This window comes from Gorilla gorilla, chromosome 12, assembly GCF_029281585.2.
Source record: "Gorilla gorilla gorilla isolate KB3781 chromosome 12, NHGRI_mGorGor1-v2.1_pri, whole genome shotgun sequence".
Lineage (NCBI taxonomy): Eukaryota > Metazoa > Chordata > Mammalia > Primates > Hominidae > Gorilla > Gorilla gorilla.
In genome coordinates this window covers 116,269,466-116,287,062 of record NC_073236.2, presented here as the reverse complement: position 1 = coordinate 116,287,062, position 17,597 = coordinate 116,269,466, and the positions used below count along the sequence as shown (strand labels likewise).

The window sequence follows — 17,597 nt, the reverse complement described above, 5'->3', positions numbered from 1 at the left end:
GCCCCAAGTGTTGCCCAGCCTCCGCATCCACACCCCCTTTCTGTCCCTGGCACAGAACCCAGGAGAGCCACTCTGGTCAGAGGGGCTCAGCAGCAGGCCCCATCTCCCACCAGCTGGGTTCCTGGGTCAAGTTTCATCAGAAGTCACCGTGAGGACCATGGTCCTCACCTGAGAGGCCTGCAGATGCCCCGGAGGCTCCTGTGTTCTTCTGTGACTGTTCCTGGCAGGCATCCGTATCCACCCCTCATCCCACACCTGGTTGGGGTCTGGCTGTGCTCCTGGGAGCTGTGCTGACTCTTCCCGGGGCCACCTCTACTGACACCCACACCCCTGCATATCCCAGGTATCCTATCCCAACCTTGCCAGCATGTTTCCAGGAATTTTTTTTTTTTTTGCCTATTACGTATAATGGCCATAGTAAAAAAAAAAAAAAAAAAAAAACAAATACAGAAAAGTATAGACAATAAAATAAGTTACCCATAATCCCCTCACCCAAGAATAATGTCCCTGTTAACATTTTGGTCATTTCCCTCCTACATATACTGTTTGACACAGGGATGTTTACATAGGGAGGCTATTTGTGTGTCATTCTGTGGCCTGTTTTTCTCATTAAACATTATGATGTAAGCATTTTGTCATCAAGAATTCTTAGTACACATGATTTTTGATAGCTATATAATATTCCATTATAAGGCTGTGGCTCAGGGAGACAAATACTGTCCTGGTGTTTTTTTTTTTCACTCTGAGGTTTATTTTTTCCTTCATCTACAAATCTGAACTGGAGAGTGGGCTCATGGAGCAGAAAGCCTGTCTCCTTCCTGCACAGAGGAGCTGAGGGTCCCACCATCCACCTAGGAGCAGTATCTGAGCTATCCCTGCCATGGGCCTCAGCACCCCCCTTCCCCACACTTCCTCCATAGGACAATTGGGCCTCAGAGGCTGGTGTGGGGGCAGGATGGGAAATGTATAAAGTCCCTCACCTGCTGTCTGCTGGTGGCCCCTTGGAAAGCTGTCCTCTCCCATGTCCAAGAGCCAGCCAGTGGTGGCACAGAGGCTGGGCTGGGCACATAGTCAGTACTCAGCACATGCCCTGATAAGTTGGTAGCATCTGTGTGGTTGTGGTTTGTGGATGGTCCGAGGGCCAGAGAACCCATCTCATATCTCAGAATGCTCTTCCCGTTGTGATAGGGCAGGTGGAGTGAGTGGCCACGGAGGGTGACAAGGGAGGCACTGGCTTGGATGTTCCTAGAGGCAGGAGCTTAGCAGAGGTCCCAGCTGCTACTACTATGGCAGAACCCCCTGCAATTCCCACCAAAGACTGGGTGGAGGGCTGAGGCTCTGCTTCTGACCCTGTACTCAGTGGGCGAAGCTTAGGCAATGGGATTCTTGTTTTGGAGGCTAGGTCCCTCCTAGGGAGTCTTGTTCTGGAGGCTGGTCTCTGGCCAGGCTATGCTCACCTCCTCATCTGCTTCCCACAGGCTCCCGGCATCTCTAAAGGGGACAGTCAGTCCCAGGGACTGGCGACCAGCATCCGGTGGGGGCAGACGCCTATCAATCAGTCCACACCCTGGGACACTGATGAGCCACCCTCCAAACAGATGAGAGAGAGTGACAATCCAGGTATGTACCTCATCGGCAGATAGAAGCGACTGAGCCCAGGGCTTGGCGGGAAGCTAGAGGCTTCCTGGGGACCCCAACTCCTGCACAGCAGGTCTTGAACCCAGGGCCTGCAGAAGCCCCCTCCTCAGGTTCAGGGGGCAAAGGCACTGTGTGTAATTCCCTGTGAAGGAGCTGTCCCTCTGCGTCTTCCTCTGCTACTCAAGGACTCCAGAGAGCAAAGGGAGTGAGAATGACATTATCAGGGTGACTTTCAATTGACTCCAGATTATTTTGAATCATCATTCCCAAACCCGGGTACTCTGATTCATAACAAATTTCTCGAGTCATGCCTTCCAGTAAGGTTTTTCCTTGCTCATGGTTGTATGACAACTGGGGTGTTCTACCCTCGGGGACTGGGAATTAATTCGCCAGCTTGTACAACATCCCAGCCCTTCTTTGGACAGCTCCAGCCATAATGAATGCCCTCTCTTTTATCTCCCATTGGCCCCAGAGCCCCTCCTCAGGATACACAGAACACCTCGATTTGGCCCTCCACACAACAGCCCTACAGGTGTCAGGAGACCCCCTTCATCCCCCTCCCAAAGTCTTGGAATAAACACACCAGGCCATTCAGCCATGCCCCACAGCCCATAGATTCCAGACCCTTTGCCTTCCAAGGCTTTGCTCTGCCCCCTGCATCCCTCTTGAAGTGCAGTGGCCAGAACTCAACAGTGGTCTGCCCGGCACGTGCTTCCTTCAGCACCTCTGGTCTCATCACTCCTCAGCTAGTAGCCACGTCACATGCTGCTTCAACAGCACCCCGAGATGCCCCAGCAGCTACGGTTACCCCTGTTCATGTCCTCACAGTTGGGCTTAGGCAGCTGGGTTTGGAGACCCAATAGCAAGGCTTCATCAGTGTTCCCGTTTGCTCTTAGGATCTCTTAGACACCAGCTTCTGTTGCTGACCCTACCCCTCCCAATTATGTTCCCCGCAGACCTGGTCTTGTCTTCCACATCATTATCCAAGTCACGGATTAAAATGCTGGGAGCTTGGCCACATATAACTAGAGACTTCTCTTTAGGTCTCTTGTACCCTTGGGCCATTCACCCCATCATAAGTAAATCACCTCCATAGCACTGTGTCTCTGTGTCTCTGCCACAGAGTCCCCTGGGGCCCCACCCATTACGCTTTGAAGTTCTGATGCATTTTTCCAGGCTCTGGCTAATCCTGGAAAGAGCAGAGCTTGGGATGACATGCTTTGGCTTAAGACACCCAGGCTGGCTCATAACGACACCACCTCCCCTCTTCAGGCTTGGGGACAGTTCCCATTAGCAGCCCATTCTAGAATCTTGCCATTACTTCACTGATGTTTGTTGGCTTCCAGTTCTCCCCGACCTCTCTCGTTATCAAAATCATAAATATGCATTGCACATGTATTGCGTGCCCTGTTCTGTGCATCATCGCAAGGCTTACAGCAATAGTGCCTGCTGCTGAGGAGGAAACTGGCTCGGGAAAGGCTTGGGCCTACGGTCCCTCGGCTGGGAAGGGGCGATTCAGGCCTGGTACCGTGGTCTATGTGACTCCGAGCCTTGCTCCTCACCACCAGCTGGTGGCTCTCCCTTGGACAGTGGGCTGGTAGTGACCCGCCATCTTAGCTCCTGCCCCACCTCGGTGCCATTTTCTTTCTGAGAGGGAGCTCCCAGCTCCACATTCTATCCTGTGGGGCTTGTGGTGCTGAGTGGCCCCCTGCCCCCTACTCCCCTTCCTCTGTCTCCCCATCCTCAGTGTACACTGCCACCTCAGAGCAGCTATGAAAACCAAGGTACCATTTGGGCCATGGAGACCTGGACCCAGGCTCATTCAGTCAGAGGCATCCCAGACTGGCCTTCCCTGTCATGGTGTCTCCCAGTTTCCCTCACAGGCCCCCTTAGGTCACCCCGCCTGGCACAGCTGACCTCGCCTCTTGTGTTGGCTCTCAAGAGATGTATCTGGACCCCACCTCATTCAGCCATAGTTTTCTTAAGGACTAAAGTGGGGTTCTCTTGTTTCCCCCAGGGCTGGCCATGCCCGGGTTGCTTAGCACAAGGCCTGCCCTCCCCAGCAAGGCCCGGCCAGCCTTTCCATACGTCCCCCACCAGGGTCCCTCCCCTCCTGCGAGGACCATGCCCGGCCCCGGGCTCTAGCGCCCTCACCTGAGGGCCCAGTGAACACCCCCATCTCCACCATCCCCTTCCCCTGCCTCCCTCAGAGGCGAGCTTGCAGAAAGGGAGGAGAAACCCCAGCATTTATAGGGCATTCACCACATGCCAGACACTCTGCTAGTTTTGTTTTGTTTTGTTTCCAAATACATCTTCCTCATTCTGTTCTTCCTGGTAGTCCCCTGAGGTAGGATTTAACAGATGAGAAGAATGAGGCTCAGAGGAAATAAGGACTTGCTGAGGTCAGGCGCGGTGGCTCATACCTGTGGTCCCAGCACTTTGGGAAGCTGAGGCGGGCAGATCACCTGAGCTCAGGAGTTCGAGACCAGCCTGGCCAACATGGAGAAACCCCGTCTCTATTAAAAATACAAAAATTAACCAGGCATGGTGGTGCACACCTGTAATCCCAACTACTCAGGAGGCTGAGGCAGGAGAATTGCTTGAACCTAGGAGGCGGAGGTTGCAGTGAGCTGAGATCGCGCCACTACACTCCAGCCTGGGTAACAGAGTGAGACTCTGTCTCAAAATAAAATAAAAAAGAACTTGCTCCTGAGGCTTTTAGCTACTAAGTAGCAGAGCTGAGAGTGGAACCCAAGTCTCTCAAAGGGCTCTGCTTCCTTCTCTCTGCTCTGCTGCCTCTCACCTCTCCCAGGCAGGCCTCGCTTCCTCCTCTGAGCCCCGATGGCTGTTTGTTCATAGACCCCCTAGCACACTTATCCTGGGCTGCCACAATCACAGATTCCTAATCGGTCAGTTCCTGGACGCAGGTGTCTCGTTCACCTCTGTGACCCAGCACCCAGTGCAGGGCCGGGGATGGTCAGTGTTTGTTGAATGAATATGTAACCGGCAGATGACGTTTCTTCCATCTCCCTTGCAGGCACAGGGCCATGGGTGACCACGGTGGCCGCCGGGAACCAGCCCACCCTGATCGCACACTCCTATGGAGTGGCCCAGCCTCCCACCTTCAGCCCGGCTGTGAACGTCCAGGCCCCGGTCATTGGGGTGACCCCCTCACTGCCTCCCCACGTGGGGCCCCAGCTCCCGCTGATGCCAGGCCACTACTCGCTCCCTCAGCCGCCCTCTCAGCCACTGAGCAGCGTGGTGGTCAACATGCCTGCCCAGGCCCTGTATGCCAGCCCTCAGCCCCTGGCCGTGTCCACACTGCCCGGTGTGGGGCAGGTGGCCCGCCCAGGACCCACCGCTGTGGGCAACGGCCACATGGCAGGGCCCCTGCTGCCTCCACCGCCGCCAGCCCAGCCGTCCGCCACTCTCCCCAGTGGTGCCCCTGCCACCAATGGGCCCCCCACAACCGACTCGGCCCACGGGCTGCAGATGCTGCGGACCATTGGCGTGGGGAAGTATGAGTTCACCGACCCGGGGCACCCCAGAGGTAAGTCCTGCTGCCACGTGCCTCCCCACGGGCCTGCGTCTGCACCTCCCTGCGCGGTCACTGCAACACCACCGGGACAGGGGGTGCTTCATGCCAGCTCCTTCACTGGCCTCCCCAACCCAGAGGCTGCAGTGGAGCCTCCACCTGCCCAAGACAACTGGCCTGAGATGGGGGAGGGAGGGGGAAGGTGTGGAGGGCGGGACAAGCAAAGTGGGGAAATGCGCCGGGGTAACAAGAGGAAGGAAGGGAGAGCCTGCAAAGCCCAGAGCCCGTCCCCCTCCAGCCCAAGCCCTGGCCATTCTCACCTCCAACCCCCAAGGCCAGGCCAAGCTGCAAAAGGGTGAGAGTCATCCACTCCTCTTAGGGCACCACAGAACAGTCCCTTTGGGGGCCTTCTCCACATTCCATCCATGAGGGCATTCAGAGCATGTACTGTGTCCTTCCCAGGGAAGGCACTCTCTGTCGTGCCATCAGATGAGAGCACTGCCCAAGGCAATTTAGTTAGACCCAGGAGACATTCCTAGACCATCTTGAGGCACTTGAATGTTTCATTTCAAGGATCCAGGGGTGGCTTTGTGAGACCTTGGGAAAGAGCACCTCCAGCCTCAGCCTTCAGTTAACCCTCTTCCCCCAGCCTCAGGGGAGTTTCATTCCAGGGAACTCGAAGGTAGATCCTTCAGAACAGAGCCTCGGGAAGGATGCATGCTAGACATGGTCCTAGTTGGAGCCCCCGGTCTTAGGGTTAGGGTTCTTGATGTCTGTCTGAGGGATCAGTCCAGACTGGAAGGCAGAAGGGGACAGGAGGACCAGGGCACACATATGAGGCTTGCTGGATTCCTCTGCTATAGGTTTGCCTAGCCCTTAGTGCCCCAGACAAGCCAAGTGCCTGCTCCTGCTGGATGCAGTGGGGAAGGCTGCTGGGCCACTGCCAGGTACAGGCAGTGGGGGCATAAGGGTCCACGGCAAACAGTCTGCCCCAACGGGGTATCTGCATCTCTTTTGAAAGAGGATGCTAGACGGTCCCAGAAAGTATGCATCTCTGGGCACAACTTCCCAGCCTTCCCACATAAAACCCCTTGAGATGGCATTTCGGGGTGCTCTGCCTTTCAGCAGAGCAAGGAACCCCACTAGCCGCTCTCCTGTCTTCTCTCCCAAGTCTCTTCCTTTGTCATTTCAAGCAATTTTCATGCCTTGTCAAGCATCCCAACAATAAAGTTCAAGTCTGGATCTCTGTTGGGTTTAATTCCCAATCTGACTGAGCCCTGACTGCCTTTGTTTTGGAAATCAGCACTAGTTTTAAATGACAAAATTGTAGAAAATTACATCTAAATTCTGGTAAACTCTTGCTTTAAGATCTTTTTTAAAAAAATGACTAAATTGATTTTTTCTTTGCATTGTTTTGGTTAAGCTCTGTCTCCCTTTAAAAAAAAAAAGAAAGAAAGAAACTTACTCCCAGTTCAAGTTCATGAGTTACCAACTCTGACAACTGGGCAGCGGGCATCCTGCTTCCAAGGCTATGCCAAAGCCCAAGGCACCGGGTGGCATATTCTGTCCCCACATAGCCCCTCTGGGCTAATGCAAGATCTTGCTGGCTTGCCACGTTCCAGGCACGCATCTAGGAAAAGGAGCTGTTTTGTGCAAAAAGGGTAACTAGCTGAGATAGGACTGGAGTCCCTAGTTTGGGGCTCAGCACCAAGCTGGGATCTGCCCCACCAAAGCTGTTGGGTGCAGGCAGCTAAACATTGTCAGCCCTGAGCCCATGAGATCAGAAAGACACAGGTGGCAGGGACAGGACCCTGCAGGACTTCTGTGCCCACTGGGTCAATGACCATTGCAGAGCTGTTCCTGTAACCTCTGTGCAAGGACCTGAGGGTGTGAACCATCCTCTGTGGTGGTCCTGAGCCAATGGAAGGGAGGGGACAAGAAATAGGGGCCCTGCTAAGATTCCCTCTACCAGGCCCCACTGGGCAGACCGAGGGCCAGGTGTAAGGGCCAGGGATGGGGTGGGCCTAGAAAGTGTCCTCGGCCCTGCCTTCTGGTGAGCCAGCGGGACCCACCAGCTCTAGCCAGTGACAACAACTGACCGGTCCATCACCCTGATTTCCAGAGGTTGCCAGCACACTGGCTCTTTCCTCGAAATTCCATGTAACTCGCTTCTCTATTTACGGCCTCATCAGCTGATTGAGACCCTTATATTTGCGGGGAAGAAAGAGTGACGCATGCGCCTACAAATGCCTCCAAACTCAAGCCTGGGTGGGTTTTTTCTTTTTTTAATATATAAGTAATTTCTCTTTTCATTTCTAATCTTAAAAGCCTTTATTGCTGAAGCTATAATTTGTCTGTCAGATCTAATGTCAAACAACTGCATATTTTTTAAAATAAGAAACCCGAATTTTGAAACTAAATCTTTGAAACTTGCCATGTGAGAGTCGTGTTCCTGACAGGACCACGTGGGCTTGGATTTGGGTCACTTTTAATTTTGCCCCTAGGGATTTTACATCTCTGAAGCCCAATTGATTTCACACTCCTAAATGACAGACAGCTGGCTCCAGGCAGGAACAGGAGGCTCTGCGTGATGGCGTCAACACAAGTCAGAACTCCACTTTAGAAAAAAAAAAAGAACTTTCCTTTTCTCCTGTTCTCTGTTTGAAACCTTGCCCAGCATTATAATAAGATCCACCATGCAACGCCTTGAGATCTAGCTCGTTAAAGTCCCCGATTTTCCCTGCTATTGTTTGACGTGACAACCTGGCCTCTCCCGGGGTTGAGTAATTATGGGGAGATTCCCCTCCATGAAGAACAGGTCTTGCCAGCCAGAGGGATGGGCCAGTGGTATTTTTAGACTTCATTAGTGCCCTGATTTAAAATATCACATTTTGTTTCTTGTAATTATCTTCCGATCGACTGAGCTCAAATTTCAGTTGGGGCCCTATTAGTCTGCCTTTCCAAAAAGGGCGTTGGGACTTTAATTTAAAACTTAACCAGTTGAAAAATAAAGGTGGCGTGGAAATGCTTTTTGATTTGCAATAGGTCAAGCGATTGTCTCTCATCTGTGACTAGAGAAGCCAGCTTGTGTGCCGTTCAGTTTAATGAGTGTTATTTAAATGCATTGAGCACATATAGATTTTCTTAAGAAACTTACAAGACAAATCTTTCTTTCGCTAAGAACAATTTGGGGGTGGGAGCAAGCTGTAGGATTTTTTTTAGATGATATATTGAAAGCTAATTAAAAATAGATTTCGTGTGTGCAAAGTGATAAGGGAGGAAAAAAGAATTCGTTCCATTTGAATCCTGTTATGAAGTACCTAAGACATTTGTCTCGTTGTTGGATTGGAACCGCCGAGCTAACACATGGAGAGAGGTGTGGCCAAGCTCAGGCCTCGGTGAGACCTGGAGTCAGTGTTACTTCCCCGGGATCCCGTGAACCCAGCTGTGTGTGCCTGATGACAGAGCACAGGCTATGAATGTAGCTATTTCTACCCCTGCCTTCTTTGGCAAACAGTTTTTGGTGACTCAGAGGATGTATGGGGACCTTTTAAAGCCCCAAGCTCCAGGCCTAGTGGTGAGCTGCAGAAAGGCTATTGTGTCTTCACCTGCGTGGCTGTGAGTGAAAAGTCAGGCTGCACCTGCTCCCACCTGCTTCTAGACCAGAAAGCAAAGCCCCCGTCAACCTGAGCAGGGAAAGCTATCTCTTCTGACTTCATATTTTGCAGGGGCCTAGGGTGAGGGGTCATGAGGATCCATCTACAGGCTTGTCCTCCCTTCTGGGAGGCTGTACTGGGAGAGAGGGATGGTTCAGCCCCTTCCTTTGGTTCTCCAGCTCCTCCCTTCCTATTCTGGCACTGGACCTCCACCCCATGGCACACTGTTCATCCTCGCTGCTGCATTCATCCCTGTCTTCACAAGTAACAGTGATGAGATCTTGTGAAAATACTTTGAGGCACAGGGAATAGCTGTGTGACTGGGACAAGCCTCCTCACTTCTCTAAGCCTCTTTCCTCATCTTTAAAGTGGGGGTGACAGTACCACCCTCACAGGGCCTCAGGGAGGGTTGAGTGAGATTGTGGACATGTCCGTACATAGCACTGTGCCTGCTTACCCCAAAGGCAGCTCTGGCTATTGCCTCTGGTCCAGGGTCTAGAGAGTTCAGCAGAGAAGGAGGCTAGGGAAGGGGCAGAAGGCCAGGCCCTCCCCAGCGCAGAGAAGATGGAAGAAGCCCATGCTTGTCCACAGGGCTGGCAATCCCTGGTCAAGCCATTTAACTTAGGGATGGGGACCCCTTCCCTAAAAGGGAGGTGGGATGCATCCCTTTTCTGGCAGGAGGACTCAGGATGGCTCTACCCAGGCGTGAGGCCTGGCACTGATCTCATCTCTCCTTGCCCCACACTCTGACATGTCCAGGGCACATTGTTCCTTCCACAGCCTCCATAAATATTGTGGAAGAAGCTGGGAATGCATGATAAAGCTGTTCGCCCACACTCAGGCCAGAGGCACAGAATTTTATCCAGACTGAAATTGTCTTCCCACAGACCTATTCTTCCTGTGTCTGTGCCTCAGAAATGCCAACATGATTTCATTCAGGGTTCAGACTCAAGGCCTGCGTTGTCTGTGGCCAGCCCTTTGTCCACCTCTAGCACTAAGTCTGAAAACTCAATCGATTCAGGTTTCTACATATGTCCTCTGCTCTTCTGTACCCCCACCACCCCACCATCAGGCCACCGTCACCTCTGGCCTGCACACTGGCCTCCCAGCCCACAGTGCATTCCTTCCAGTCTGGCTCTACGGTGCTGCCAGAGTGATTTTTCAAAATGCAGGTCTGGCCCTGCCACACCCCGTCCAACAACCCAGCTGCTCTGGGGACAACGGCCAGCGCTGACTCGGTGCTTGCCACCACTTCATCCTTTGCTGTTCTGCTTGCAGGCTGCCCCGTAACCACCCCAGGCCTTGGCTCTCCAGTCTAGCCGTGCACTGTGCCTCGGTCGAGTGCCTGTGAGACCATTCGACTGTGAGCCCCCGGGGTCAGAGGCAGCAAGGATGCTATTTCATCCCCACTCCCCCCTCAGTATCCAAGCCGGTGCCAGCACTCACAGATGCCCCAGAAGCGTCTGATGAATGTGGGCACAAAGCACTGAGCTGAGAATCACCCACCAGGGTTCTGTGACTTCCCCTTCCCTTCACATGAAAGCAGGTCAGTGCTCGGGGCCCCAGGCATACGGGGATGGAAAGTGCCCTTAGGAGAGCTCGTTCTGCAGCCCGTCACCCCCCGACACCTGACCCACGCCTCTGGGGACAGAAGTCCATCTATTTCAAACTTCCTTCTGCACCCAAGCACCTCTACTACATCCTGCCCCAGGCATACAGGCTCTGGAACTCTGCCTCAGTTTTCTCATCTATAAAAGGGGGAGAAGACTAGAACCCACTTCTTACAGTTGTGAGGATTGAGTTATTTTACATACTCCTGGGCTTAGAATATTGCCTAGCATGCAGGAATCACTATAAAACTGTTCACTGTGATTACTTTACTGGTACCAGGGCCATCTTTCAGTGTCCATGGCCTTTTAGGGGCCCAGGTTAATGAGTCCCAGGAGATATCATGATATTTGAAGCACCTAGCTCCCAGGGCGTCCACCGTGAACAGAAGAAAATCCCCTTCTCCCATTGTAACGTTTGACAATCCTCCACTGACCATAACAACTGGAAGGAAGCAGCCTGTTGCTGGGAACTTCTCCCTAATTCCGGGAGCTATCTGTCTTGGGAGAGCTCCTCCTACCTCCCCTCAGGGGCTCTCAGTATCCCGTGGCATTCAGCTGGATAATCAGGGTGCCAGGGACACCGCCGGGGCCAGGTCCTCCACGGCCACATCAATAGATGGGACCAAAAGAATTCTCTGGCTCCTCCAGACCAAACAGCCAAGGCTGCAGGCAGAGAGAGTTGATTGTGAGGATGTGGCTTGCAGCATGGATGGTGGTTGAGAGCCCAGATTCTGCAGCAGACTGCTTGGGTAAATTCAAACTCCACTTCCCACTAACCCCATGAACTTCTGCTAGAAAAAGCGTGTCTCTAAGCCTCAGTTTCCACATCTGTAACTTGGAGGTAATAGTGCCATCCTCACAGACATGCTTTGAGGATTAAATAATGTATGTAAAGTCTTAACCCAGTGCCTGGCACATAGTAGGCTCGAATAGTATTAGCCATTGTTATGACCACTACTGTAAATCCTAAAGATTCTTGGAGGAGAAATTGGGTCTGGAGCACCTTAGCCTCAGGACCACCACTGCTTTTAAAGCAAGGTTGTCCAAAATAATCTCCCAAGTCTGACTGAATGGCTCACAACATGGATCTGAAACCAAACCCCCGTCCCACCCTTGCCCTGACTTTCCAGCCCCCACTCCTGATACACACACCCTCCTCCAGGCAGTGTGTGTCTCAGAGCTTGTGGAATTTGAAACTCCGTCTGCACAAGGTTCTTCGTCCTCGCCTGAGCTGTACCTGCCCCAGCCCTGCTCAGGAAGCCTCCTCCCCTCGCAGGGCTCTGTCCTCACGGGGCTTGTTCATCAGTAATTGGAGGGTTGTCCAGGGCTTAACGGTTTTGTTAACAGATCATTTGACTATGAGTGAACCAGGCAAGCGGAAAGATGCCGCAGAGGCCGCTGGACCACCCAGGGATGGTGTCATCCTGGGAGCAGGAGGTGACCCCTGGCTGCCCCAGCCTGCTCAGCAGGGTACAGGCAGAGAGAGGCACCCTGGACCCTCTCTCCACGGGGCTGCGGGAGCATATGGGCCTTCAGCCCCAAATCTCTGCTGAGCATCTTCAAGGTCAGAAGCCCTGCTCTGGCCCCAGTTGTCTGACAGAGCCAGAGGTCCCACTGCCGATGGGGATGAGAGGGCTGTTCGGACGAGAGCCAAGGATGGGAACATTTCCTTCCTGGGGGCTTCAGGTGATGGTGCTGACCCGTGACAGGAAGCCAGCTGCCCTGATCCCAGCCGCTGTCTTCCCTCAGGAGCAGCAGGCCCCAGCAGACACCGGCAGGGTAACCCGTGAGGTTCCAGGTCAGTGACACACAGAGGCCACTCAGGGGCTTGAGTCATGTCCCCTCCCTCCCTGCTGCACCACCAAGTTCTTACTGAGCCATCACGTTGTGGTCTTAGGCACCTCCTGTGCACAGAGCCCACATGTGGCTTCTCTCCTGAGCCAGGCAAAAGAAACAGGCAGGGTGCCAACTGCATGCCCCACGTGGTCTGGGTTCCTGTGCACATGAGGCCTGTGGCCATGCCAGGCCCTGGGAGAGAGGTGCAAGTCTGCCCTGGGGGAGCTGGGGAGACCAGGAGGTGCCAGCAATAAGGGCCTCAGGGGCTGGAGAAAAGAGGGGTCAGGTTAGAGCCTGCAGGAAAGTTAAGGGGACAGTGAGTGGTTCTACAAATGCCAAATCTTAGGAAAGAATGCTTGAGGGAAGTGCCAGGGACACAGAATTATGATTTTCCAATAGATCCATCTATCATAGAGTCACACACACACACGTGTGCACACAGTTTGCAGGGCCTGTCCTGATTTGAGATAGGGTCAGCTAGTGAGTTAAGCACAAAGGCCCAAGCCATCCCTCTCTCTCAATGCTTGGTACGCCAAGCCCGGGGAGCCTGCTCGGGCTACTTAGCTGACGTCTTAGCCTCATCAGTCAGTGTTTGCTGGGGTAACAACCCAAGATCTTGCACAAGAGTCCATCATCTCCGAGGCCATACTGGTCTTGCAAGGTGAAGACCTCCTTGATTCTCAGGGGCTTTGACCTGGGTAGAAAACACTGGGGGCCATTAACCCCTGACAGGGAAATCAGGTGCACATCCATGGGCCAGAAGTTACCTGTGCACCCCGCTTTCTCCTGTCATGACAGGGGTTTAATGTCAAGTTTCCTGTTGCCTAACCACTATTTAAACATCTGGCATCTGCTGTTTGTGCCAGGAGAAGCATGCCATGCTGGACTGAGCCCTAGAGTTTTCTAGAGGTTGGGAGGAGTGTTGTGAGAAGGTGAGCCGGGCCATCGCGTGGTATGTGTGCCGCTTGTCCCCATGTGATGGAGAGGGCAGGACATCATGGCACCCCAAATAGGAAACAAAACTGGAGAAAATGTGGCACAAAACTGGTTCAATGAGAAATGATCTGGTTGAAATTGCATTCCATTCAAGAGCACACTCACTATTCTAGAAATGTAAGGGGTAAAAATAATACAAGCAGAGTATTTTAGGAGCATAAAACATTGTGTAAATTGCTTGAAGAAAAAATGGCTGAAAGGTCGCCATCCATTGAAATCGTTGTCATTGCCTGTTTTCTTCATGTAACTCTCTTCTTTAAAAAAGAATATATGTTTATATTTTTAAAACATTTGTATTATGTCTATGTTCAAGGGAAGCCCAAGTGTTTTCAGTACACCACAAGGCAAGTGCTCCTTCCTTTTACAGTGTCCTGGCAGCCTCTTGGATGAGTAAGCACGGACTAAGACTGTGAACAGTCTGGTTCTGCCCACGGGCCTCTCACTACCTTACCCTCCCCTCTTCCAAATGACCTCTCAGTGTCATTGCTTAATGCCTCAGACCAAGGTCTACACACAATGCCGGTGTGTATTTGTTTTTCACCAACATCAGCAAAGTCAACGCCATGGCTACATCTTAGTCTTCTAGGGCGTGTCTTCCCTGGTCATGCTCCAGCCTGTGAAGTGCCTTTTAAAGGAACACCAGGTGACAGGCAAGGTGGCCCAGGGAGAGGGATTGTCACCTCCTTGGTCCTGAGCATCACACTGTAGATATTCTGACTTTTCATTTTGTGCTGCCATCACAAAATGCCACAAATTGGGTGGCTTAAACAACAGAAATGTATTTTCTCACAGTTTTGCAGGCTGGAAGTCCAACATAAAGGTGCAGGCAGGGTTGGCTTCTGGTGAGGCCTCGATACTTGGCTTGCAAACAGCCGCCTTCTCACTGTATCCTCACATGGCCTTTCCTCTGTGCATGAACACTCCTGGTGTCTCTTCCTCTTCTTAGAAGGACAGCAGTCCGACTGGGTTAGGGACCCACCCTATGACCTCATTTAACCTTAATTTCCTCTTTAAAGGCCCTTTCTCCAGATACAATCACATTGGGGATTAGGGCTTCAACACAGGAATTTGGGGTAGGAGGGGACACATTTCAGTCCGTAACAGTCTACGAGTCTGTCTAGTTGGCAAATGGAAAGGGTAGCCCCTCACAAGGCACAGTTCCCATGTAGTTACAATGTCTGACTTCTACCTGTGGGTGTTTTCAGTAATTCGCTTGAACATTTTCATAAATGCACTTTTGCCATTTTTATCCTGGTTTAGCTACAGGCTGCTCCCTCTGCTTTGTTAACTAAGCATTGGATATATTTCCCATGATTAGCATCATCCATACTTGGGGTTACTTGTTTTTCCATAGAACTTTCATGCTGGGAGGGAACCTACCGTCACCACTGGGAACTAAGCAGGAACCACCGATCGCTAGACAGTTTGTCCTGTTAAATGGTTAAGAGCTGTCTCTTCGTGTAACTTCCATGGCCCTGCCGTCTGGAGCCATCCAGAGCAAAGCTGGTCCCTGTTGTACATGACAGCCCTTCAGCTTTTGGAGGATGGCAGAATTTCCTTTTCTCCAAACCAAAGATCTCCAGTGGCCTCAGCTGCTCATCCTGTGAAGGTTCCCTTTACCATGTGCATGTCCTCCCTGGTCATGCTCCAGCCTGTCAAGTGCCTCTTAAAGGGATACCAGGTGACAGGCGAGGTGGCCCAGGGAGACGGACTGTCACCTCCTTGGTCTTGAGCATCACACTGCAGATATTCTAACTTTTCTATAATAATTGTGGCTTATTTGGTTAAAACACACATTTATACACGCAGAGATGTATAAATATACACTTAAACTTCCAAATGAAGCGAAAAGAGAAAAAATTGTCTCCAGAGTCCTGCTGTCCACTCAGCTGGTTTCTTTGGTGTCCCCACCTCCTCCTTTTTATCAGGATCGAGATCGTTGGTCATTCCTTTTTGTAGACACCCCCAGCCCCGCCTTCATTCCAGCAGCTTTTTGCCCCTAACTTGGGAGCAAGCGAACTTTCTGAATTTTTAAATTATTTCCTTTTGAAGTCTAGGAGGTAGGTGTGTCTCAGCCCACCTACCCTACCCCCATGCCCCATCCGCACACGCTGAAGCAACTCACCGCCTTCCTCTCTGCTGATGGGACTTTACTCCTGAGCAGCAACCCGTCTGCTCCGTTCAAACCCTTCTACCTCCCTCCTTTACCACCATAGTGAATGTCAGAGTAGGATGCTACCTACAATCAGCCAGGAAAACCTCACTTTACAGGTGGGGAAACTGAGGCTCAGAGGTATCACCTAGCTATCACATTTCCCCCAGAAACTGTCACTAGAAAGCTCCCTGGGAAACCACCCCTATTCCATGGTGCCCTGTGGAATTGCTTCATTTGCTGCTAGGAGTTGTCCATCTGAGACCTCTTCTCTCCTCCCACAGACCAAGAACTCTACAGGGACAAGCCCAGCATCTGCATGGGCCGCACTGGGCCAGCTCTTAAGCCTCTCCAAGCTTGCCCATGTGGTGCACGCTGCCAGCCGCTGGGATCAGAGCAGCACATCCCACCAGGAGCCCTCTGTACTCAGTGGCAGCTCCACAAGGAATGAATGGGAGGAAGAACAGGGACAAGACACGCACCACTCACAGGGGCCAAGTCATACATGACACACACAGGCAAGGTCAGCCAGGGCCACAGAGGATGGTTTGATGAGGGAGGAGACATCATCCCAAAAGGAGAGGAAAAGGTGACAAGGGCAAACTCTGACTCGAGAATATGGGAGCCCTCACCCCATCACTTCCCATGGTCAGGGGCTTCTCTGGAATTCCTGCTTGGCGAACTCTCCTGGGCAGATTCCCACCCTCCAGGTCTCTACAAATATCAGATGAGTGTTTTTTGTGGTGACAGTGGTTTTCAAAAACGACTCTTATATCCTAGTTAAATTGCCCAGCTTCGGCCAGGCACGGTGGCTCACAACCTATAATCCCAGCACTTTGGGAGGCTGAGGCGGGTAGATCACCTAAGGTGAGGAGTTCAAGACCAGCCTGGCCAACATGGCAAAACCCTGTCTCTACTAAAAATACAAAAATTAGTCAGGTGTGGTGACGGGTTCCTGTAATCCCAGCTACCTGGGAGGCTGAGGCACAAGAATCGCTTGAACCCAGGAGGTAGAGGTTGCAGTGAGCCAAGATCGCACCACTGCACTCTGGCCTGGGTGACAGAGTGAGACTCTATCTCAAAAAATAAATTTAAAAAAAAAACTAAATCACCCAGCTCCTTCCTGGGAGCCTGAACACCTAGTCAGCTATGTTTCTCCAGTGGAGTCCAGAGCACCTTCAAGAGCCAGACCCTGGCCCAGTTAGCATCCCCGGCTTTCCTTGCTTTCTTTTCAAACCCCAGATAGAACCTGTTGCTGCAGACCTCACACGCCCCTCAGTTTAGGAATTGCCATGGTGATTCTGAAGGCTCCTAATCCATCTGCTCATGTGAACAGGCAGGTTTCAGAAATTCTGATTGATCCGAAAATAATTTCTATATTTTCAGTCTTTCTTTTATATGAGATATTCATTACCTTCAAGATTCCTCTCCCAGAAAGCAGAGGTGTGGACATGTGGCCTCCCCCTGGGTCTTTGTAGTAATGGTGCCGCCTGAGGATTTGAAGCTGGCCCTGCTGTTGGTCTTGGGCTGGGGTCGGGAGTGCCATTCCAGGGAAGCCGGTGGGCAGGGCTGGGAGATGCAGCCTTCTCTTCCAGAAGGGAATAGAGGTGGGGCGGGGGGGGGGTGGTGGTGGATGTTTTGTATGTGCCTAGCACTTTATATTCATTGTGTATTCACCCCGTATTTATGTATTCCTTGCATCTGCCCTGTGAGGCAGAGTCATGGATAGAAAACCAACGCCTGGCTTAAGACTCTGCCCAGGTATAGCTGGTAACGTGAGAGTCATTCTCAAGACTGCCTGCCTCCAGTGCCCATACCCTTTCCGCCACACCACACCTTGAGGCTTGCTGTTGTAGCCTGTGTGGTCACTAGGCATGTCTGGGCTAAGGACGGGCAAGTCCCACAAGTGGCTGTTTCGTGTCTCCTACAGTCTCGTGGCTGATACTTCTCTGTATAAGCTGGTGATTCTTGGGCTCTTTCCTCATCTCCAAAACTCTTGTTGGGATGGCTGGGTGGATGGATGGGTGGGTAGGTAGATGGAATTCCCAAAGTAACACAAGGGGCATTGGGCCATTTGAGGAAGCTGCAGACAGAGCACTGGCCACCACCAAAGCCACTGGAGCTTGGGAGTCAGGCGGCCCTGGGGAGTCCTTGCTGTTGCTGCGTCTCCCACG

The 17,597-nt window shown here is 52.1% G+C and overlaps 1 protein-coding gene across 3 annotated transcripts in view; it reads left to right on the top strand.

The window, feature by feature from the left end:
- KLHL29 (kelch like family member 29) overlaps positions 1-17,597 on the top strand; it is a 322,364-nt gene that overhangs the window by 251,325 nt on the left and 53,442 nt on the right. For all 3 annotated transcript variants that reach the window (XM_031008275.3, XM_055377528.2, XM_055377529.2), the window contains 2 exons: positions 1,479-1,620; positions 4,676-5,188. In XM_031008275.3, coding sequence (XP_030864135.1) covers positions 1,479-1,620; positions 4,676-5,188 — 655 coding nt within the window. The remainder of the gene's footprint in view (positions 1-1,478; positions 1,621-4,675; positions 5,189-17,597) is intronic.